At 59.6% G+C, this 23,023-nt stretch overlaps 1 protein-coding gene across 1 annotated transcript in view; it reads right to left on the bottom strand.

The window, feature by feature from the left end:
* FLNC (filamin C, gamma) overlaps positions 1-23,012 on the bottom strand; it is a gene marked incomplete at its 3' end in the record, with an annotated part of 26,187 nt that extends 3,175 nt beyond the window's left edge. Inside the window, exons 1-40 of the mRNA XM_008585395.1 lie at positions 22,626-23,012; positions 18,174-18,422; positions 16,406-16,503; positions 16,114-16,264; positions 15,904-16,022; positions 15,624-15,701; positions 15,259-15,421; positions 14,889-15,089; positions 13,433-13,570; positions 12,924-13,050; positions 12,658-12,794; positions 12,266-12,459; positions 12,060-12,173; positions 11,286-11,429; positions 10,937-11,060; positions 10,677-10,837; positions 10,331-10,421; positions 10,074-10,243; positions 9,812-9,929; positions 9,458-9,720; positions 8,471-9,068; positions 7,707-7,880; positions 7,432-7,594; positions 6,979-7,139; positions 6,031-6,198; positions 5,827-5,950; positions 5,221-5,377; positions 4,955-5,144; positions 4,744-4,767; positions 4,408-4,655; positions 3,885-3,983; positions 3,468-3,567; positions 3,022-3,162; positions 2,600-2,728; positions 2,332-2,505; positions 1,532-1,693; positions 1,249-1,452; positions 642-794; positions 423-545; positions 61-303 (exon numbers count right to left, since the gene is read on the bottom strand). Coding sequence (XP_008583617.1) covers positions 61-303; positions 423-545; positions 642-794; positions 1,249-1,452; positions 1,532-1,693; positions 2,332-2,505; positions 2,600-2,728; positions 3,022-3,162; positions 3,468-3,567; positions 3,885-3,983; positions 4,408-4,655; positions 4,744-4,767; positions 4,955-5,144; positions 5,221-5,377; positions 5,827-5,950; positions 6,031-6,198; positions 6,979-7,139; positions 7,432-7,594; positions 7,707-7,880; positions 8,471-9,068; positions 9,458-9,720; positions 9,812-9,929; positions 10,074-10,243; positions 10,331-10,421; positions 10,677-10,837; positions 10,937-11,060; positions 11,286-11,429; positions 12,060-12,173; positions 12,266-12,459; positions 12,658-12,794; positions 12,924-13,050; positions 13,433-13,570; positions 14,889-15,089; positions 15,259-15,421; positions 15,624-15,701; positions 15,904-16,022; positions 16,114-16,264; positions 16,406-16,503; positions 18,174-18,422; positions 22,626-22,980 — 6,730 coding nt within the window. The remainder of the gene's footprint in view (positions 1-60; positions 304-422; positions 546-641; positions 795-1,248; positions 1,453-1,531; positions 1,694-2,331; positions 2,506-2,599; positions 2,729-3,021; positions 3,163-3,467; positions 3,568-3,884; positions 3,984-4,407; positions 4,656-4,743; positions 4,768-4,954; positions 5,145-5,220; positions 5,378-5,826; positions 5,951-6,030; positions 6,199-6,978; positions 7,140-7,431; positions 7,595-7,706; positions 7,881-8,470; positions 9,069-9,457; positions 9,721-9,811; positions 9,930-10,073; positions 10,244-10,330; positions 10,422-10,676; positions 10,838-10,936; positions 11,061-11,285; positions 11,430-12,059; positions 12,174-12,265; positions 12,460-12,657; positions 12,795-12,923; positions 13,051-13,432; positions 13,571-14,888; positions 15,090-15,258; positions 15,422-15,623; positions 15,702-15,903; positions 16,023-16,113; positions 16,265-16,405; positions 16,504-18,173; positions 18,423-22,625) is intronic.
* Positions 23,013-23,023: the final 11 nt, after the last annotated feature.

Below are 23,023 nucleotides of genomic sequence, written 5' to 3'. Positions count from 1 at the left end.
CCACCCACCCCCACCTCCCTGCGAGGACCCAGGCCCCAGCACAGCACCCTCTCTGCTCACCCTCTTGCTGCCGGGTGATGCTGCCGAAGGAGCCTAGGCGTTCCCGGCCAAGGAAGTCCCCGAAGACAGCAGGGAAGGGGTCTCCGCCAACCTGGGTGGACTCCTCCACCCGCACCTCGCGCTTGGTCTCCCCACCCCGCGTCTTGCTGATCTCCGTGCGCTCTGTGCGGGTGTACGTGTGGCTGCTGCGCGTGAAGGTGCGCGTCAGGCGCTCCTGGGCAGACACCATCTGAAACCAGTTCCCTGTGGGACATGAGAGGAGCCAGGGTGAGAGCAGGGACGTGAGGAGTGAGCAAGCGGGACGGGGACCCTGAAGGGCAGCCCCCTCCCCATCGCCTGCCCGGGCTCTGCCTGGCTCCTACCTGGGATCTTGAGGTTGAGGTCGCAGGTGCTGCCAATGGTGGCAATGGAAGGCGCCTGTCTACGCCGGGTGATGCTTTCCTTCATGCGGCCCTCGCCGGTAACCTTTACAGTGAAGGGGCTGCCTGCAGGGGGAGGAGAAAGGGCGGGTCAGGCGGTTCAGACCACTGGCGGCCCTGCCTCCTGGGTCTTTCCCCATCAGCCTCTGCCCAGAGCCTTACCTGGCACGTGCTTGTCGGCAAACTTGATGTTGATGATGTAGGTGCCGGGCTCAGTGGGGCAGTAGGTGACTTTGCACGTGCCATCCTCCATGTCCTCGCAGTTGATGTCCACTTTGCTAGGGCCTTCAATACTCAGCCCCAGGCCCCCATAGCCTGGGGGAAAGCAAGGGACATGTCTCCCTCAACCCTGTGCCGCCCATGCCTCTCTGCTCTCCCCTCCCCAAACTTCAAGCTCTGCCCAGAATGGGTGCCCAATGTGTATAGTAACCACTAACAAAAATGGCTCAGTGGGAGGAGGAGGGGTGAGCCAGGCACTGCCCCTGAGGGCTGCGGGATGGGCAGTCTAGAAAATTCCCTAAGGTAGGTCTCTTGGATTCCAGTAAGGAAGGGAGAGACAGAAACCCAGGACAGCTAGGCTTTCTCTTAAAAGTGAGAGAACTAACATGGGGACACTCACTTCCCCCCAAAGGGCCCCAGAATGTGAATCCCAACAAAGACTGAGCAAGGAAGTTCAGGGAGGATGGGATGGCCAAGGAGGTGCTGGCAGGAAAGGACAAGTACCCACTGGAGGCCCCAGCTGAAACGGGGGTCTTGAGGCAGGAAGTACCTGCATTACGAGTGTCCACGATGAACTCTGCCACCTGGAAGGTGTGTCCCTCGGAAAGGCCCTTGCCCCAGACCCGCACCTTGCTGGCATCCCCGATCTCAGATGGCCCCACCAGGATCTTGAAGGGGCTGTTGGTGACGTGCTTGCCACTCTTGCGGACACTCACCACGTGCTCCCCAACCTCCTTGGGGGTGAAGGAGATCCCTGTGGAGAGGGAGCATCAGGCAGACCATCCCTGGGGGCGTCCCTCCTCCTGAGGCCCCCTGCGAGGCCCCACGCTCACCGATGTGCCGGTTGGGCAGGCGCTTCAGCAGGCAGGGCTCCTCGTTGCCCGAGGGGGCACGAATGCTGGCGGTCAGCTGACTCAGATCACTCTCGGTGATCTTCAGCGACACGTCCGTGGAGGTGCCCACATTCAGCTGTGACGTCCTCATGGAGTCATCACCTGGTGGAGGAGTTGAGGCATCAGGCCATTGTGACTGCAGGTAGGCCCTGCCCTCTCAGGGCTCAGGAAGCCCCCTGGGCAGACTGCTGGACTCCACTGACACTGGTGACCAGTCCCAGGCATACAGAGGCCCAAGGCCTGGGCGAGCACGAGCTGCACTCACAGGTGAGCTGCCAGACACCATGGATGGGCGCGGCATGCCAGTTCATCTGTGGATGCCTGCGTGGGTTAAACCCCTAAAGGAAACTTGGTGTATCTCAATCCTGAGTGGTGTCATGGAGACCAAACACCAGACTAGACCACACAGACCCTTCCTCAGTGTGTGGCTCTGACCAAGCTGCTTAGCCTCTCTGGGATGGGCTGGTTTCCTCATCTATCAAAAGGTTGATCAATACCCTAACTTCTCAGGAGTTTCTTCAAAGACTAAGTGAGATTGTGAGTTTTAAAGTATTGGGTTGGTTGGATGCTTTTTACCTGCTGTGGAGAACAGGGTGTTCCTTACATTTACGCAAAAATGACCTCGATGGGGCCTCTGCTCTACTGGCCCGAGTGATTTGAACATGCTGGGCTTCCGCATAAGTTGTATCCTGCAGGGGTGTGTGTGTGGTAGGTGGTGTGTGCCCGTGTGTGCACCTCACCTGTGATCTTGGCTGTGAAGGGGCTCCCTGGGATGTGCTTGTCGTCAAAGCGCACGATGATGCTGTAGTCTCCAGGTGCTGTGGGTAGGTAGGACACGGTACAGGTGCCATCCTTGTTGTCCTTGCAGGTGATCTCTGCCTTGGACGGGCCTTCCACAGCCAGCGACAGACCCCCTGTAGGTGGAGGTGGGGCTGAGATCAGAGGTCCTGCCCTTACCCTGCACCTGGCTAGACTCCACCCCAACCCTCTGCCTGTGGCTCCCCTCACCTTCCCCAGCATCCTTGGTGACAATGGTGAAGGTGGCCGGCTTGTTGACCATGCCATGGCTCAGGCCTGGACCGTAGGCACTGACGTGGCGGCTGTTGATGGCGTCCACGTAGAACTGCAGGGGGCTCCCTGGGGGGAGACAGAGAAGGGGGGCTGGGTCAGCAGCAGAGACAGGAGCTGCCTGCATCCACCATGGCCCCCAGCACCTTCCAGCAGCCTCCCTGCTGAGCCCAACATCTTTGCCATAGGGTCTCAGCTTAGAGAAGTCTGTCTCCCACAAGACAGAAGCCTCCCCAAGGCCTCGCGTGGTCTCTGCATGCAGTAGGCACTCAATACATATTTGCTGAAAGGAGGAAAGCAGGACTGAAGCTACTGTCAGTTCCTCTCACCCCAGCCCAAGCGTGGCCTGGCCCCCGACTCACCAGGGATGTGGTTGCCGTCATACTTGATCCCCATGTGGTGCAGGCCTTTCTCAGTAGGCGCGTACCTCACCGTGATGGTGCCGTCCTTATTGTCAGTGATGTTGGGTCGCGCAGTCTTCCCAGAGGGCATCCGCACCTCCCCTGCAGGGCAGACACTGTTAAATGGGGGGCCCCAAATTCTCTTACCACAACCCCCCTCCTGTGTCGTTTTGCTTCCACCCCAGCTGCCAGGTGCCAGGAGACAGCCCACAGCAGCGGGATGAACCTGAACTGGGAGCCAGACTGCTTGAATCTGAGTTCCAGCTCTGCCCAACTTGCTGTGTGACCTTGGGTAGCTCACTCCCCCTTCCTGGGCCCCAGTTTTCATCTCCAAGAGAAGGAAGGGGCTAGGGCTAGAAGAGGACTCTCCCCTCTGAGCCTTCATGCCTAGGGCTGCAGGGTAGTACCTGTGAGCTCCCCTTTCTGCATGGTGAAGGGGATGACCAGGTTGAAGGGCCTCAGCATGGACTCCATCGACTCCACGGGCACCACTGGCTCCTCTGTGGCCTGTGGCAGGTAAGAGGGAATAGTCATTGGCTGGGGAAGGCCTGGGAGCTTGGCCTGTGTGCACCAAGACTGAAGTCAGAGAGTGAGGAAAGAAAAGATGGTTAATGGTGAAACCAGAGCGGCAGGAGAAGTGCGTCAGCTGCAAGAGAAGGGGTGCGGCGCCCAGCTTGGGGCTCCTACTGCCCAGCCTGACTCCCACCTGCTTCCTAAGAGGCCCCCAAACCATGCCCCAGCCCTGACTGCAGAGGGGTAGAAGAAGAAATGGAGGAAGGGGGAGGAGAAAGAGGGCGAGGCCTGCTGGTGGGAGGTGGCAGTACCCAGTGTGCAGGGCAGGCACCGGGCCGGGGAGGAGCGTAGGGCTGGCGCAGCGGTGGCACTTCAGAGGGCTCCTCCGCATGGGGCAGGGGGTCACACGCCTGGGGAGGCAAGGCACGGGGGACAGGATGTGGCAGGCCCAAGGGACCAGGAGCTGACTCAGAGAATGCCCAAGGACCTGATGTCCTGGGTGGGTATCTTGGGTGCTCTACCCTCTGGAGGCATTCTTCCTCCTGCAGGGCTGCCTCTGGGGAGGTGGAGCTGGGGCAGTGGGCCTGAGGGTCCAAGAGGAACACCATGAGTTCCTCCAGAGACAGCTGCTGTCTCTGGGGCCAGAGGCGGGGCTATGCCCACCTCCCACTGTGGGAGGCTGAAGGGAAAGCAAAGGCTCGGTGCTGGAGCACTCTGGCCCCAGGCTCCATCAGACGTGGGCACAGGTGCTGTGATCTTGCTGCTGCTACTAAGAGGACGTGGGCCCCACCTGCCCCAGCCGCCTTTGAGCCCTGCTGTGGCCGCGGAGCTTACCAGCACGTGGAAGGGGCTGTTGGGGATGTGCTCGCCCCCAAAGCGGATGGTGATGACGTACTTGCCCGGCTCGGGCGCCGTGTAGTAGATGTCAAAGGTACCGTCATGGTTCTCAACCACATCCACGTCGAGCTCTGCCCCGTCCGGTGTGGACACCGTGCATGTCACCTTCCCCTTGCCAGCTGCCTTGGCATCCACTGTGATCACGGTCTCCTCTCCAATCTGGATACGGGGGCCCAGGCATGCACCTGCCACCAGAAGAGCCAGGTCAGGGGGCTGTGGGGGCTGCACTCAGCACCTTAGCCCACAGCCAGAAGGGAAGAGGAAGGCACTCACCCAGGCCGTGGCCGCCAATGGACACTGGAAATAAGAGAAAAGCGTGAGGCCAGGCAGCATGAGGCCAGGCAGCATGAGGCCGGGCAGCGCTCGGGGTGGAGGTGGGTGGGTTCTCTGACCAGCAGTCCCCTGGGGGCTGCGCCAGGGATCTGGAAGAGCTTTGAGGGGGCTGGATGGTGGGCAGGGCAGGGGAAGTGGGATGGACGCTCACCTGTGACAAGGCACTTGCTGGCGTCCCCAGTGGGCACAGCATGGATGCGGAAGGGTGAGTAGGGGATCTCGTCGCCACCGTACTTGATGGTGATGGTGTACCGGCCACTCATGTCCGGCAGGTAGGACACAGTGTACGTGCCGTCCCCGTTGTCTCGGATATTGGCCTTCTTGGGCTTACCCTCAGGGTCCTGGGGCAGAAACGGAGGTCAAGGCCTACCTGTGCCTAGCTCCTGACCTGGGGGGGGCAGCTGCGTGTGGACTCACCAGGATCTGGACAGTGAGCAGACCCTCCCCAGCATCCCGAGCATCGATGGTGAACTCCACGGGCAGGCTGGCAGGAATGCCGGAGGCATTGAGGCCAGGGCCGCTGGCCCGCACCTTGCTGGCATCATGGGCTGGAAGCACCTTGATCTTGAAGGGGCTAAAGGGGCAGTAAAAGTGGACAGTTGGCTGGGGGTAGGGGGTAGGGGTCCCATCTCAGCTTGGGCCTGCAGTCCTCTCCACACAAGGGCAGGAGGGATGACTCCGTGTGGCAGGGAGAAGGGCCCATTCCCAGGAGCCAGATCACAACCTGAATCTTGGGAAGGGTAACTTGGGAATCCCCTTAACAGAGTCTGAGCATTTTTTCTCCATTCCCCAGGATGATGCTGTGGTTTGTTTAAAGGGGAGGGTCCAGGAGGATGCCCTCTCCCAGGCCTCTAGTGCTTTTCCTAAAGCACTAACTTTGTGCCGCCTTTAGGGCAGAGAACCCTGGGGAAGAGCAGGAGGGGGCAGCCGAGATTGGATGAGGCTCAGACAAGCAGGAGGGGTGACCCTGCAGGTGTGACCCCAGACCTCAGCTCCAGCTGGGAGCCCAGAGCTGGTCCTCACCTGCGTGGCACCTCCTGGTCGGCATACTTGACAGCTACTGTGTAGGGCCCATCAGTGGCTGGGGTATAGTGGACAGTATGGGTGCCATCCCCCTTGTCACGCACCTCCACAGGTTCAGCCACACCTGCGCAAGGGCAGAAGGGTCAGTGGAACCTCCTGGCACGCCGCCCCGCCCTCCTCCACCCTGCCCCAGACATTCTATACCTGTGGGGCCCAGCACGGCCACCTGCAGGGGGGCCCGGCCTGCTTGACTGCAGTCCACCGTGAAGGTCTGGGGTACCCGGGCCCTGACACCAGCTCCCAGCCCTGGCCCCGAACACTTCACCTTCCCAGGGTCCACCACATCCTTCACCGGCACCCGGAATGGGCTCCCTGCGAGGAGAAGGACATCAGTCCCTACCCACCTGCCTAGGAGGGTCTCTTTGGCACTGAGGAACCACAGAGAACAGGGCCTTCCCTGCCTTTGAAATGCCCACAGGGAAGCCAGACCACCATGTGAAAATGCCTAGGAACTTGCTAAGAAAACATAAACAAGAGTAGATGAACTTGGCTGCAGACAGAGGCTGGGCAAACCTCATTAATTTGGGCCATGGGCTTGGATGAAGGCCTTCCTAAATCAATAAAATGTTAAAAATGGATTATTTTTTTAAAATAAAATGCATTTTTAACATTGTGGCTGATATAATAAAAAAAGAAGTGAAATTAGACAAAGGGAAAAATGTCCAATTTCAACAGGCCCAAGTTATGCAATAATTGAAGACATGACACACCCAAGCAGCTTGGCCCTGCAGAACAGGGGAGTTCTCTGTGGATAATGAAAGGAGGAGGGCTCAAGGCTGTCCTTACTGAGCCAGCGAGAGTGGCCTGTGTCTGAGTGACTGACCTCACAGTGAGTGGACCTTCATGACCAAGGTCTGGCACTCCAGGCAAGGGGCAAGGACGCCTGAGTTGGGTCTCTAGGAATGAACTGGAGGGGCTGTCACATCCACAGCACCCACCCCCCTGCCTCCTGCTGGCTGGGCTCCTGCCTGACCTGCAGAGGGGGTCCCCTCTGCGAGTCTCCACAGCCACCTCCTTCCAGTTTCCCTCTCACAGCGAGCATACCTGCAGCCCTCCCTTGCCTTCCCTGAGCTCCCCACCCGCTCTGCACACCTGGGATGGGCCGCCCCCCAAAGGTGATGTTGACATCGTAGTCTCCAGGGGTGAAGGGGATGTACTCCACAGTGCAGCTACCATCCTTGTTGTCCTTGCAGGACATCTTGGCTTCCGAGGGGCCCTCGATGGCTAGGCCTAGGCCCCCGGTGCCAGCTCCCCTGCAAGATGAGATGACACCCCCTATGAGCTCCACTAGGACTAGTGAGTGGAGATGGCGGAGCCCCTGAATGGGGGTGCAAGGAGGAAAAGGGGGGCAGGCTGCTGGGGGCCCTGTGGAGGAGGGGTGAGCTACAGGGGCTGATCTGGGATCCTGGGGGAGGTTTGCTACAGGGTCACCCGTGAAGGGGGATGGGGTGGAGGTGAAGCACAGACAGGACAAATGAGGAGGGCAAGTGGCTGGGCCCAGGGTGGCCCCAGCCTCAGGTCAAGGTTAGGAAAAGGGGAGGATACCTGGTTTCCACAGTGAAGCGGTTGGCCTTGTTGACCAAGCCACTCTCCAGGCCTGGTCCAAAGGCCCGGACGCGGGTAGGGTCACAGCCCTCAGTCACGCCCACTCGGAAGGGGCTCTTGGGCACAGCTACCTCATCATATAGCACCTCCACCAAATGCACACCTGGAAGCCAGCCACATGGAGTCAGTCAGAGGTGCGCACCCCAGCACCCCGCCTGCCCCGAGAATGCTGCGGTCAGATCCCCAGCCACGCCCCGCTCAGCCCGGCCCCTCACCCTCTTCAAAGGCCGTGTACTGCACTCGGTAGGTGCCATCCCCGTTGTCTGTCACGTAGGTGTCCGTCTTAGCACCCGAGGGGTTGAGCACACGAGCTGTCACATGGTTGCCACCTGTGGCTGTTAGGGATCTTGCGTCCACAGTGAACTCAGTGGTCACCTCCCGCAGGACACCTGGGTCCCAGGAGAAGAGTGCTCAACGTGGGTTGGGACAGCCTTCACAGTCATTCCTCATTCCCTCCTCTCCTCTCCCCAGCTCTGAGACTGCTCCTCTGAGTGGAGCCCAGACACCCACTCTGCACCCAGGCCATCTCCGCAGCCTCTGCCCCGCTCCGTCCACCATCTGGTGCCCTCCTCTGTTCACATCAGTCACCCACCAGGCTGCAGGCCCTCGGGGGCGTGTCTGGGTCTTACATTCCTCTGCCCCACCCCTGCCTAGCCCAGGGTCTGGCCCCCAGTGGTCCACTCTCACTCTCTCCTGCTTCCCGTCACCCTCAATCCCAAAGTTTTCTCTAGAGCAGGGTTCTTAGCTTTTTTGGTTCGGGGATACCTTAAGCTGATGAAAGAAAGGATCTCCCCAGAAAAATGCCCAGGGGAAGATACAACTTAGCCATAGGGGCAGAGGCCCATCTCCATGCCCTGCTCTTCCCTGTGGCTCCTGCTCTGGGTTGTCAGGGCCCCTGAGGACTCGGCCTGCCCTGAGAGCCCTCCCTTCACCCCAGGTTGCTCTCCAGCCCTCAGCCAGCACCTCCTCTCTCACTCACCGTGTGGCTCCACACCGGGCCCCGAGACCTTGATGCCACTTGTGTCGACAGCAGGCTGCACGTGGACACGGGTAGGGAATTTGGGGACGGGGTGCCCGCCATACTTGATGGTGATGGTGTAGGTGCCGGGGAAGGCGGGGCTGTAGGTGATGTGGTAGGTGCCATCGGCATTGTTGTGGATCAGCACCTCGGCCTTGACGCCAGCGTCAGACAGGATCTCGATGGTCAGCTCGGCCTCGCCCGCCTCCGAGCAGTCCACAGTGAAGGTGGCTGCCTCACCAGCCTTGCCATGTTCCAGGCCCGGCCCACTGGCCCGCACCTTGCTCGGGTCGAACACGGGCCGGATGGTGGCCTTGAAGGGCGAGCCAGGGATGTGGGCTTCAGCAAACAAGATGTTAATGGTGTACTCGCCTGGCTCCGTGGGCAGGTAGCTGACAGCACACGAACCGTCCCCATTGTCTTGGCACTCGATCTTGGCCTCGCAGGGGCCCTCCACTGTCAGCCCCAGGCCACCTGTGCCAGCCCCCTTGGTGTCGATGGAGAAGGGTGCGGGGGTGCCTACCAGTCCACCCTTGAGACCAGGGCCATAAGCACAGACCTGGGGAGAGGAGAAGGTGTGTGTGTTCCCCACTCCTGGCCTCTCCCAAGCCCACCCTTCATGGCGTCCCCCCCGGCTAAGCACCTCCAGCTGTAGCGGCTACTGCAGACAACTTATAACAATTCTGCATGAGGACGTGGAGGTGGAGAGATGAAATCATCTGTCCCAATGAGTGGACTGGGATTCAAGCCCAGCTCTGACTCCAAGGCTACGCTCTTAATAACTAAGTTGTCTCCAAGGCAGGTCCTGGGGTGGGGGATGGCCTTGGCCCTAGGTCCTTGGCTGTGCCCACTCCAGATACTAAGTCCCTCTGGCCTCTGCCCTTGCGACTCATCCATCTTCCCTACAAGCCCCCAACGCCCAGCTCCTACCAGCGCCTATCTCCTCACCTTGGAAGGGTCAGGGGGCAGGACACCTTCCACAGCAAAGGGGCTGCCAGGCACTGGGTGACCGTCGTAGGTGATTTCCACCTTGTAAGGCCCCTCCTCAGGGGGCATGTAGCGCACAGCCTGGGCTTCAGCTCCACCCCCAGGCTCCAGCTTGCAGGGGATGGGTCGTCGGGAGGGTGAGGTCATCCGCACGTCCAGCTGGCCCTGACCGCCGGCCCCACGTGTGTTCACAGAGAATGCTTGTTCCTGCCCCACAGCCACCTCTGTGTACAGGGCAAGGGACACTGTGAGCAGAGACTCCGGCCCACCCCACCCAACACCCCACACTCCCAGGGGAGATCTTGCTACACTTACTGCTGTTGAGGCCTTGAACTTTGACTTTGCTGAGGTCCAAGGGGGGTGCCACATTCACCACAAAGGGGCTCTTGGGGACAGGATCCCCGCCATATGTTACTGTCACGGCCATGTTGCCCTGTGGGGTACAAAAGTATGTCAGAACCGGGTGACTTAGACACAGCCAGGCAACATCTCCTTAGCTGATGTGGACTCAGGCTCAGAGATCCACAGCAAAAGAGAGGGTGGGGGCAGGAAAGGGGCCGAGGCGGGTGGGGCACACCTGCTGGACAGCCGTGTACTTGACGGTGTAGGAGTAGTCATGGTTGTCTATGATTTCAAAGTCCCGCACAGCCTCGCCCTTGGCTGCCCCAGCAAACTGCACATCCAGCTTGGCCTTGCCAGCTCCCTTGGTTAGCACCGTGAAGTGAGTGGGCTTCCCAACTTCCACACCTGCAAGCCCACCAGAGATGGCGGTTAGGGCCTGGCAGCCACAGGACCCAACGTCATGCCAGCCCCAGGCCCTGCCCAAATGCCTACCAGTGCGGTTCAGCCCGGGCCCCTCAGCCTTGACCTTGCTGGCATCATGGGACGGATCCACCTTGATGTGGAAGGGGCTGGCAGGGATCTCCTGCATGTGCAGAAGGCTCAGTCAGGGCTCTACAGAGGGGACCACACCCCTGTTCCAGGCTAGAGGCTGGGTCAGGCTGCCCCCAGGGGAGCCAATGTGGACAAAGAGTCCTTTTATCATCTCTGGGGCACCCTGCACCCACACAGAATGTGTTCCATCAATGTCGGTGGAATCATCCCTCCCTGTGCCCAGACGACAGCATCTCCCACTGCCTGCTTAGACCTGGGATGTGCAAAAACCCAGGGGCTGGAGTACCTGGTTGGCAAACAGCACCATGATGGTGTAGCGGCCGGCCCCTGGGGGCGTGTACTTGACTGTGAAGGTGTCATTGTCATTCTTGATGATGTCGAAGTCGATGTCAGCCTCTGCGGGGCCCACCACACCAGGGGCGCACTTGATGCCAATGCTCACATCGCCTGAGAGTAGGTAGGCAGGAGGCGGTAAGTGCGGGCTCCACAACCTCCCCCACCTGACAAATCCCACCCAGACCCCACCCCTTCCCGCCAGGCACACACCTTGGCCCGCCTCGCTGCAGTCCACTGTGAAATAGGTGGGCTCGTTGGCCTTGAGACCTGTCTTCTCCACGCCGGGGCCATACACCTTTACCCGCTCAGGGTGACTGCCCTCTCCCACGCTCACCTGTGGGGAGGGGTCAATGCTCAGCACAGTGCCCCTCCCACAAAGTCTCTCCCCCTTCCCTTTACTATGCCCCTAGCCATAGCTGGACCAGTCTTAGCCTCTGCGTGGGGGCCTTGAGGTGGGGAGGGGTGGCAAGGGGCCAGGGACAGCAGCACCTCCTGCATGGGGCCCCACCCTCCCTCTGGGACACCTGGCAGTGGGCACTGGCAAGCTTGGAAGACGCACCCGGAAAGGACTCTTGGGCACGTTGACGCCTCCCCAGGAGATGATGATGGTGTGCTTAATGGGCTTGGTGGGCACGTAGGAGCAGCGGAAGGTACCATCACCATTGGGGATCACCTTGATGTCAATGGGGCAGCCATCCGCGTCCTGTGGGTATCACCCAAGCAAGGGTCATAGCTGTGGCCTCCTCAGAGCACCCTCTGCTGGCCTTAGGCAGACCAGCCACCTCCTCCGTTCCCTCTGCCCACACGCTCACCCCCCACCCACTGACGTCAGGTCATGTGAGCCTAGGGCCACGTGCTCTGGTGTCCAGAGCCCACCCTGGGAGCCAGGAGGCCTGACTCCAAGCCATCTGTGTGGTCTGCTCTCCCAACCTAGGTTTTCTCATCTCTGAAATGTGTTGGTCACGGAGAGGCTGGGCTAAATCAATGTTTCTAAAATTGAATAATGAGAGAAGAATCATCCTCTTGGACCTTCAAGAATTGTTCACTCATCTCTAAGGGTAAATGGACACCAGTTTGAGAAACTGACTAGGGAAACCAATGTGTTACTTGGTGAAATCATTTTTCACTTGCAAAGTATTAGTACCAAAAATTAGTTTTTCGTAAAATGTTTTTGAGATTATCATCAGTAAGAAAACCTAAAATTTAAGATTTTCCATAGGACTTATGGACCCATGAGAATCCTTCCTGCCTGCCTTTCTGTGATGCTGCAGTTGCCTTTAAGCAGGCCCCTGCCTAGGGTGTGAGGGGCAGCAGGGATTGGGCAATGGCCCACCTGGGCATAGAGCTTCAGGTCACCCTTGCCAGCTGCACGGGCGTCAATGGTGAACTCGGCAGGCTTGTCCACAATGCAGCCAGTGGGCTCCAGGCCAGGCCCGAAGGCCTTCACCTGTGGGGGCAGGAGAAGAGGGCTGGGTTGGGGCCTGGAGGAGGCCTGGTTCACCCCAATCCTGGGCCATTGTGCAGAGGCTGGGACTGCACCTTGTCCGGGAAGCAGTCTGGTGGGGCTGGATGGATGTGGGCAATGAAAGGCGAGTCACGGATATCCTCATCATCACAGATGACGTGCACAGCGTACTCCCCAGGCTCCGTGGGCCAGTACCGCACATCGCAGGAGCCGTCCCCCTTGTCATCACACTCGATCTTGGCCTGCGAGGGCCCCTCAATGGAGAAGCCTGGGGCGAGGTGGGGAGGGTCAGAGGGCACAAGAGGCAGCTTGGGCACTCAGGCTGGTCCCCCAACCCTCCCCACCTCCCCACCCCAGGCACTCTGACACTCCTCAGCATTCCGCCCCCATCCCCATTTACTCCACAGTGTCCCTCAGGCACACCCCTCCCCAGCAGTATTCCCACCTTCTGCCACCAGCCACTTACCCAGTGTCCCCACCTCCGTGCCAATGGCCTCCACCACAAAGTCGGCCGACTTGCCGACCTGGCCAGTTTCCAAACCGGGACCCCAGGCCCGTACCTTCTGTACTCCTGCCTCTGGGCTCACCTGTACCTCAAAGGGGCTGGGGCGGAGAGGGAGCGGGGTCAATACCAGGAAGTGCCCCTGCCAGAGGTACCTCCTCCCCTTGTCCCTCAAGCTCCCATGCAGCTGACAGCCTCCACAGGCGGGCATGGGGGCGGGCGGTGCCTACCTGCGGGGGATGGCATAGCTGCCCCATGTGATGGTCACCACATACTTCCCAGGCACCACAGGGTAGTATTCGCACTCAAATACACCGTCGCCAGCCTCGCGTACCTTCACTGGCTCCTCCGTGCCCTCTGAGGAGATGGGAGTGGGGAGAGGGGAGTGTGGATCAGCCTTCTGCAAGTCCTGGTTCCTTGATCCCCTCAAGAACCCTTGGGACCCAGGCCAGCCTGAAGGCAGTGCTACTAGGGGGCAGTGCTAAAACTCAGGGCAGGGACCATGTGTCATCCCTGTGCACAATAGCATAGCATAACATCTAGGGTGGAGAAAATCATTCCCAGCTTGCAGACTGGGAAACTGAGGCAGAGAGGAGACACTGTGCCTAACATCCCATGATGCCTCTGGTAACTTGGGGGCATAGTGCTGGCTGTCACTGCCCTGAGGGAGTCAGAACCACTGGCCATATCTCCTCCATGCTCCCGCACCCCCACCCTGGCCTTGGGCCCTGGTACTCACTTGGCCCTTTGACTGTGACCTTGAGTTCCCCGCTACCAGCGCCCTTGGTGAACACCTTGAAGTCAGCCACCTCTTTCACACGCACACCCTTGGGCTGCAGGCCTCGCCCAGAGGCGCGACAGGCATTGGGGTTACAGGCTGGGGAGAGGAGAGTTGTGGTGCTGAGGGGACTCGAACAGAGCCTTAGCCCCTCACCACTTGTCCCCCACCTCACTGTGCACAGTCCTCCTGACCCCCTCACAGGCACAGGCCGTGGCCTCATGCAATCCTGCCCTGCACCCCCTGTGTCCCTGACACAGCCTGGGCCGCTGGGAGCCATGCTGGGCAGGAAGCTGGCTATATGCCCTGTACCCAGCAGGTTACAAGAAACCCTTTCTGCTAGGGTTCTCAGAGCCAGTGCCACACGGGACAAGAGCAAGGCAGAGCCTGGGCTGAGAGTGGGCTAAGAGGGGCGGGGAAGGGCCCTTTACCCACCCCAAGGTCATCCACCTAGAGCCATCTGGGCCCTTTCAGAGCCACCATAGCAAACTTAGGAACTAAGTCATGCCACCAAACACCCAGCAATGCCATGAAACAAGAGCTATTCCATGTAACATGAAGCCTGCCATGGAACACAGGCTATGCACGGAAATCAGCCTGCCACAAAACATGGCTGGAGGCCACGAGCCCAGACCCTGCCGCTGAACACACACAGAAGAGTTGGAATCTCAGGAAATGGCACGGAAAACTCGGGGTGCCACAAAATGGTGATGACATGTAATCCAGGCCTACCATGAACACAGGCAATGCCACAGGACCTAGATTTTATCACAGAAATCATCAGACAAGTGGCAAGGAAACTAGATCTGCCACAGAACACAGACAATGGCGTGGAACCTGGGGCCTGTCACAGCATGCCATGGAATGGGGTGGTCTACACCACCTGGACCATGCCACACAGCACAGGTGAGGCAGTCAGCTGTGGCCAGGCCCGGCCCTGCCTCTGCTGGTGAGTACTAAGGTGGTGACACTCTCCTGGCCTGGCGGACGATGGATGTGAAGGTGGCGGGTGGCAGCATGGGCAGTGAGTGCAGAGAGAACCAGGCAGGGGGCTACCCACTGAGGGCTGGCGTGCGGTGGGTGCTCCCCATATCTGTCCCCACTGGTGGCTCTGTCGCTTCCTTGCAACCCTCCCAAGGTGGCAGCTGTTCCGGTCTCTTTCACTGTGGTGTCCTGACTCTCGTGGATCTCAGCCACCTCGAGGGTGGGATGGGGAGGTAATGGAGACGTGGTATCTGCGGAGCTTGACCCTGGCTGTTCTTCTGCTCAAGCCAAGCCTTCAGCCAGCTGTCCCCTCCACCCCCGTGGACTTAGTACTTCACTTTCCATCAATCCTCAGACCCAGGATTTGGTGGCAATTCTCTCATCCTCCTGGCTTTGGTAAGGGTCATTGTGGGGATTGGTGAAGGGCCCTTACCTTCTGCCACATGGACGGGGAAGGGACTGCGGGTGATGGGGGAACCAGCAAAGGCCACATGCACCGTGTGTGGTCCCTCCATCACAGGCCTGTACGTGCAGCGGAACGTGCTATCGCCCTTGTCCTCTAGGGCAACCTCCACTGTGTCCCGCCGGCCCTGTGGGTCCACGATCACCACAGCCACATCACCAGTGCCAGCCCCTGCCATGGACAAAGGCAGTCAGTGCCCACTCTAGACACAAGCGGCTGCTTGGGCCTCCTTCATCCCGAGACCATCCACCCTCTGGCTGGGACCTCTGCCCCAGCCCCCCATCCATAGACCACACATGGAAGAGGCTCCGCCAGACATCGCCCTGGGGCCCACCCCTACCTGCAGTGTAGATGTCAAAGTAGGTAGGTTTGTTGGCGACATTGCCCACAGGTTCCAGGCCAGGGCCACGGGCTGACACCTTGTTGGCATCCCCCAGGGCCATGCCCACATTCACCTCAAAGGGGCTGCGTTCTATGTTCTGGCCAGCAAAGAGCACGGTCACCTGGAGGTCAGGGGTCAAAGGTTAGCTTCTAGGGGAGAGCAGTTCTGTGAATGGGTGGAGGGGCAGAGAAGAGCCAAGAAAGGGGAGCGGTGGGTGGCTGGTGCACTGGGCAGAGGTAGGAGTGTGGGCCGAGGGAGGTGTCCACTCAGCCAGAGCCATAGATGTGAATGGTGGGGAGGGCAGGAGGCCTACAGGAAGATACCTTGTGTAACCCAGCAACCTTGGGCACATAGGAGACAGCATAGGTGCGGTCCTTGTCATTGTTGGGAACCACCTTGGCCTATTGGGAAGGACAAAGATTGGAAGCTGCAGCAGTGGTAGCACCTCCAGACTGCACAGTGCCCAGTGCTCCCCAGCTCCATGCGGCCCCATGGTGACCCCTTCCCCAGTCCCCACAGCACAGAGGGGCCATTCTTGTCAGCCCCATGGTCTCTGGTTCCAATCCCAAGCTAATCCCTTTGTCCCCAGCAGCCTCACCATACCTCCTCAGTGTGACCCTCGGGGTCCTCGATGTAGACCAGCACCTCGCCCACGCCGGCGTCCACGGTCTGCACGGTGAAGTGCGCAGGCTGCAGCACGGTGTTGCCCTGTGGCTCGATGCCTGTGGGCACAAGCAGAGCCCAGGTCACCCAGGGAGACCCTGTGGGTGCCCAGCTGCTGCCCAGGAGGGCTATCAGGGGCTCCACACATACCAGGCCCATAGGCGATGGCCTTCTTGGGGTACAGCTGCTTGGAGCGAACAGGGGCACCAGGTTTGAGCTTGGCCTTGGGGAACTGGGACAGGTAGGTCATGACAGAATGCTCATCCACGTTGGGGTCCACGATCTCCTCAGGGGCAATCACCTGCCACAGAAAGGAGGGATGTTGCACAGTGCCCTCTTATCCCAGCAGCCCCAGTCCTCACCTGCACCCTGGCCAGGTTTCCCAACAGACCCAACCTCTTCCCTGCCCCTATGTCCCTCCCCACCCCTTCTGCCCAGGTACCTGGGGCACCCCGAGCCAGTCGTCTGCCTGCTGCATGGCCTCTCGGGCATTCTCCACAGGCTGGTTCGGGTCCCAGGCCTCCCAGTCGGGGCAGAGGCCTAGCGAGATGGTGGAGGGAGATGACAGTTAGGTCAGCCAGAATGCACAGCATTTGCTCATCTGACTCCCTCAGAGGCTGTGGGCTCACACCCGTTCCCACTTAGGTCCCTATGGCTCCCTGACTTCATGGCCTATGAGCTGGGATGCCCACATCACTGTTTAGAGGCACAGCAGTCCTTCCTACTGCCAACAATGAGGCCTTTCTGCCCCGGCTGACGCAGCCTGGCACAAACCCTGCCAGCCAGCCTCCTGCCGGCCCAGACCCCAGCACAGACCCTGAACACCAAGCCCCCATGAGGGCAACCTCCCCCCGCATCCCTCCTGCCTCATTCCAGCTGCTTCAGGGGATGTCAGAGCCCCTGTCCCACACATCCCTCTGACCTGTCCCCTAGGAAGTCTCCTCACAGCTGTCCTGAAAATCTCTAAGCACTTCTCACACCAGCCTTACGGCATAAGACTCCCTCTCCATTCCTAACTGCCCACTTGGGGAAACTGAGGCATGGAAGGGCCTGTTGGGAGAGAATGAGTTCTCCTCTATGCCCAACAAGAACTCAGCCCTCCCAATAGGAAGAATGGCAAGGCAGCCCCAGATCACTCCTGTGAAAATGTGCAGAGTTAGGGGGTGCCTGATCAAGGCCAGAGCTGGAGGAGGGGGGCAGTGTGCATTGACAGGGAGGGGGCTGGCTGCAAAGCTGGAATCCATGACTGGCTGGAACAGCTGAGCTCACTGCTGGCAGCCACACCAGCTGTGGGCAATGGATCAGCAGCTGGGAATGCTTCCCAGGCGGCCATGCTCCCGCCTCCCACCTCCTGCTCCCCGGCTGACCCCAGGGTGGGGGGAGGATCCTCCCTAGGGGCCGTGGCTCCTCAGAGGCAGGGCTGATTAACCTAGGGTGGGAGAAGGCCTACGTTCCCAGGAGGTGAGGATCAGAAAGGGAGCTGTGCATGGGGCGGGGCTCTAGCCTGTGATGCCTCAGTTTCCTCATGGGCCCTTATCTGCCCCCACCTGCTCTGGCCAGGGCCTACATGGAGAGGGAGCAGGGCTGGGTCACCTGCCACTGGGCAGTACCACACTGGCCTCTGCCTATACCATCCCGGTGTCAACCCTCTCTCAAAGCTGTCCCAGGGTCTCACAAACAAGAGCCTTCTCTGGGTCCCACTCGTGGTCTTCTTGCTACAAGCCCCACTGCATTTCCTTTGGAAATGGTGCCCATGTGGTAAAGTAGTAAGTTCATGGAGAGCTGGCTGGGTAGCTCAGTTGGTTAGAGCACGGTGTTACAACACCAAGGTCAAAGGTTCAGATCATACTGGACAGTTGCAAAAAAAAAAAAAAGTTTACGGAAAAGGGAGTCAAAACCCCAGGCTCTAGGTGCAGTTCTGCCATATATAAACTGTGGTTTTGGAAAAGTCACTGGCCCTCCCTGGACCTCGGTGTCCTTGTCTTTAAAATGAGGGTATTCAATCTTTTCCTGCAGAATCTGCCCACCCATCAGGTAGGGCCTGACTCCAGCAGTGATTATTGGCTGGAGGAGAGGCAAATCCTGCAGATGCTCTGGCGCCCCCAGGCCCTGAGGTTTGGGTCCTGACAACATGAGCCTCAGCACTCCGGGCTCGTCCCCACTGTCCTTCCTGGCTAAGGGCTCCATGTTGTGCCTATTGGTCCACTCACCGGGGGCGCAGTTGTCCACCAGGGCGCCCAGAGCTTTGCCATCCTGCCAGTCGCGGTTGAAGTTGGTGATGGGCAGCTGGGGCACCTTGTTCTGGATCCAGCCGAGCAGACGCTGCTTGGGCGTCTGTTTACGGGCGTCTTCGTCATCCTCATCCTCCCACATGGGCATGGAGATGGAGTAGTGCAGGATCAGCGTCCAGATCAGGCCCAGGATCAGCTTCAGGTTCCCATCCACGATGGCTTTGCTATCTGCAGAACGGAGGGAACCAGCTGGCTCAGGAGGGCCCCTTTCCACTACCCAGACCCTCTGTCCCCAGAGAGCCCTCCCTCACTTCCCCAGTTCCCAAGGCAGCTGCCAGAACACTGGGGTCACACCTCCTTCTCTGTCTCCCAAGTTCACTCCCTCCCTCAAGGCCCGGCCCAGATGCCGAGTCCTGTATGTGTCCGTGTTCTCCCAGCAGGTACCGTCACCTCTGCTGCGGCACTGGAGTCTGCCTCCTATCTAGGCAATTTTCTGGTATTTGTCCGGTCCTACTGGATTGGAAGCCTCTTGGGAGCAGACATGATTTTGTTTTATTTTAACAGTCCTATTGAGGTATATTTAATGTATAATGAACTGTACATATGATGGGTCTTCAAAAGGCTCATGGAAAGATTTGTATTACATTTTAATTCCATTTTTCCACGAACTTTTTGAAGTACCCTCCTATTAGAAAGTACAATTTGGTAAGCTTTGACAATCTGGATATATCCACAAATCCAGAATAATAAACACACCCACCACTCCTCCCTTTGTAATCCCTCTCTCCTGCCTGTCCTTGTCCCTCTTCCCAGGCAAGAAATAATGTGCTCTCTGTCACCATAGATTGATTTGCATTTTCTAGAGCTTTATATAAATAGAATCATACAGTATATGCTCTTTTTTGTCATCTTTTGCTCTAGACACTAGGTTTTGAGGGCCTAGAACTTGGTAGGGTCTCAATAAATACTGGTTGAGTGAATGAATATGTTAAAAACTGAAGTCGTAGAGCAGTAGGACCAACCTGGTTCCACCCACATCTAACCTGAATGCCATTAAGGGCTTTAGGAACAAAAGGATTCTGGGAGGAGGAAGGGAGCATAGTTAAGGCTTGAAAATCGTGGTGTCAAATGCTGGGGAAATGTCACCCATGTGGATTCAAGTCTCAGAAGCTGAGACACTCTACCCATCACCTCCTTTGAGGAATACTTTGGACCAGAACTGGTTCCCCAAGATTTGGGGGGCCTAGACCCTTTAACAGTGAGAGGGAAATTTATGGAAGGAGCTAGAGTGTAGATCTTTGGAATCCAGCTTATTTGTAAAGGGCCACGAAGGCCTGACATCCATCAGCTTCCCTGAGCAATGCTTTTAGGAGGTTGGGAGGGGCAGAAGACTAGGTCTTGTTTATTGATGTTGCCCGGGAGATGGAAGAAGGTGGAGCCCGGAAGCTCCCCCTGACACATCTCTTCCTGCCCCCAGCTTCCCCAGACCCTGGGGGAGAGCGATAAGAGACCCTGGCATCCCCCTCCCCAGTCCCACCTGCCCCAGGAGAGGGGATCTCAGTCTCCCGTCCCTCTGGCTGGGACTCTGGCCCCTGGGATCTCTAGCCTGTCACTGATTCATCCTTCTTTCCCCAGCACTCCCCAGCCCGCCCCCTTCCCTGGCTCTGCTGCAGCACAATGGTTTGGCAGCGTTCGGATTCCATGACACACTCACTCCCTGCCTCCCGGTGCTTTCGCTCTCTCTCACATACAGGCCCAGGACACTTTCACACAGCCCGGATGCCCCAGTGCCCCCAGCCTCTCACAACCTGACAGCCTCCAGAGCCGGTGCTCACACACCCAGAAGTGCTTTTTCCAAACTGGGGCCAGACCTCTGGGAGGGTGCCCTGGAAGCTGTGGGGCTGGGAGGGGGTGGGGGTGGTCACTCATACTTGCTGGAGAGTGGTTTTTTCCCCAGCAACTGGCCCCGGGCCAGATAGCAAGTGTCCACAGCTTGGGGCAGGAGAGGGGCAGTGAGGCCCAGAGTCCCACTCTTGGAAGCAACAATCTTCCTTTCCTGATCAGCAGATGAGGGAGCTCAGCTCAACACAGGATGCTTCCCGCGCAGTTCCCCACGGAACCACCAATTCTCCTGCCTGGGATACCCTCAAAGAGGTGGGAGGAGCCAGACAGCTAGTCCCTGAAGCCACCCCAGGCCTCCAGTGGAGGTGGGGAGGAGAGAGGGCTGGGCCTAGGGAGGTGCTGGGACAGCTGCGGCCCCCTCCAGCCCCTCCCTCACTGTTGGCTCCAGGAGAAGGAATAGCAACTGGGGAACAGCTGCAGGACTGAGATGCCTCGTAGGCCTCTTTGTTCGGAGGGGCTGAGGGGGCAGTGGAGGCTGGGGTGAGGGGGTGGGGGTAAGAAGGCCACGAAGCTCCTTCAGCTGTCTGAGCACCCCTCTTTCAGGTGGACCTCTTAGCTTCCAGCTCCCACCCCAGACCCTGACTTCCCTTTTCCTACAAAGATAAGTGGGGGGTCTTTTTGATCCCTCAAGGTGCCCAGATGCTCAATTTCAGTTCTGCCACAATGCCCAGGAGGAGGCCCCCCGGACAGCCCCTTCTTACCACTAAATGGGGCAGGGGAGCTGGAGGAAGCAGAACACCCCCTTCATTGCAGGCAGCTCCTTTACATCTCCTCAGGATCGTGTCTGTGCCCCTCCCCTCTAGCCCCAGCAGTTGAATTGCTGACAGCTTATCTCATCGGCGGAGTAAGCCACTTGGCCCAAATGGGGAACAGCTCCCCTTCCTCTCAGAGGGAACCCAGGGAGCTTCCCTCCCGCCCCCAAACCAGCTTTGGCTTCTTCCCCCTCTACTCAGAGCCGGCCCCTCCATAGCTGAGCCAAGGGAGCTGGAGCCAGGCACCGCCATGGGGGAGGGGAGAGGTGCACTTAGGAAGGATGAGGCCTGGAGAGGGGCCCTGGGCGCCCCCGCAGTCAGGAGGGGAGGGGCAGACAGAGCAGTTTTCTATAGTGTCTTGTGGAGGCCTCAGCTCTCCCCTCGAGACCCCACCTGGGAAAGTCAGTACTGCCTTTCAAATCCCAGCATGCTGGGGATGACTGCCCAGGGCTGACTCGTCTCTGACCCCCCACATCCACCCCACCCCCACACTCGTGTAGCCCTCAGCCCCACTACACAACCCAGGGCCCCCTCCCCCATCCCCTGCCCTCAGACTTGTCCTTCTGGAAAGCTCAGAGACATCTGCTGTGTCACGGAGGCAGGGCTATTTCCAGGCCAGAGCAGGCGGGTGGGGGGGGCAGTATTGGGGCAGGAGGGGGTAAGGCCTAGGGAGGGGACTGGACAGGGCAAAGGGCCCCAGACTGAGCTCAGCTGCTAATTCAGGACGCCTAGAGATGGCCCTGTGGGAGAGTGGGGGCGGACACCCCAGTTATCTGGTGAGGTCTCTGGGGCAGCCTTGGTTGGGGGGGGGTCACCTGGCCCCATATGAAACTCCCCTCCTGGGGCCCTGGGATACACTCTCCAAGGGACCCCTTCCTGTGAATCACAGCAGGGCTCTTAAAAGCTTCCCACCGGGGTAGGGTCTTTCCCAGGCCCCCAGATTGCAGGAGTGACTGCTGGGCTGTGAGGGGAGGGGCAGCTTCTTGCCACTCAAAGCCCACCCTTGGCTTCTGGCTCCCAAGCCTGGAGAGCCTCCCCACCCCCACCCAACATGACACACCTTCCAAATCTGGTTACACTCAATGACTTCCTCCCTTCTACAGCCCGTTCCCCTCCCTCCCCAAGCCCAGACCGTTAGCCGCAGCCAATCCCAGGCTTAGGGGGTGGGCTGGGGCAGGGCAGGACGTGCAGGAGCCCCCTCCCCGGCAGGCCGAAGCAGGAAGAGGGCAGGCAAGGGTTAAGGCTCCCTGCGCTCGCTCAGTGCCTTTTTAGGTTTCTGAGGCTGGGCCCTGCCTGCCCTGGCCCCCGGGCCTGAACCCAGCTGCTGAGCACATGCCCGCGGAGGGCCTCGGAGGAGCTGCCGGGCCCCCAGCTCTCCCTCGGCCTCAGCGCCCGTGGACCCGGGAGGTGGTGGGACCTGTGGAGGGGCTGGGAAGCCATTTGTTTTGTTGGGGGTGAGGGAGACGCCCCCAGGAATCAGTAACGGGCACCGGCAGCCCTGTCCTCTCAAGCACCGCCTAGGGTCGCCCGACGGAAGGAAGGAGACAGTGAGCGGAGGCGGGTTGGGGGGCGTGTGCGTGGGGAGGCTGCTTAGGGGGTGCCCGCTGTCCCCGTGGGGTGTGAAGGCAGTGCCCGTGTGGCCTCGGTCGGTGGGGCGGAGGGTCAAGGGTGGCTCTCTGCCCTGTCTGTCCCCCGCGCGCCCAGCCCGCACCTGTGTCCCCGGCCCCCAGGGGACAGCCCTCCCCCGCGTGCCCGTGCCCTCGTCGCCCGCACTGACCGATGGACACGAGCTTGATGTGCTCGCGCTCCAGGAACTCGAGGGCCACGGACACGTTCTCCAGCTTCATCTGGCGGAAGTTGGGGCGCGGGTGGAACTTGCGGTACATGCGCTTCTGGCTGAGCACCTCGAGCAGCGCGATGAGGCGCAGCCCGTCGCTGAGGTCGCGCTGCAGGTCGGTCAGGCGCTTGCCCACGCACTTGAGGTGCTCGTTGCACCAGCGCGTGAACGTGTTCTGCTGGATCTTCTTCCACGGCGCGTCCTCGGCCAGGTCCTTCTCGGTGGACGGCATCTCGTCCGCCTCGTCGCCCAGGCCGAGGCCGGCGACGTCGGAGTAGCCGCTGTTGTTCATCATGCTGGCGCGGTCGGGGCGCTGTCGGGGCGCGACCGCGGGGCGC

Source organism: Galeopterus variegatus, unplaced genomic scaffold, assembly GCF_000696425.1.
Source record: "Galeopterus variegatus unplaced genomic scaffold, G_variegatus-3.0.2 Scaffold3550, whole genome shotgun sequence".
Classification (NCBI taxonomy): Eukaryota; Metazoa; Chordata; class Mammalia; order Dermoptera; family Cynocephalidae; genus Galeopterus; species Galeopterus variegatus.
The sequence above is the reverse complement of the archived record's forward strand: the minus strand, read 5'-3'. Positions and strand labels throughout refer to the sequence as shown.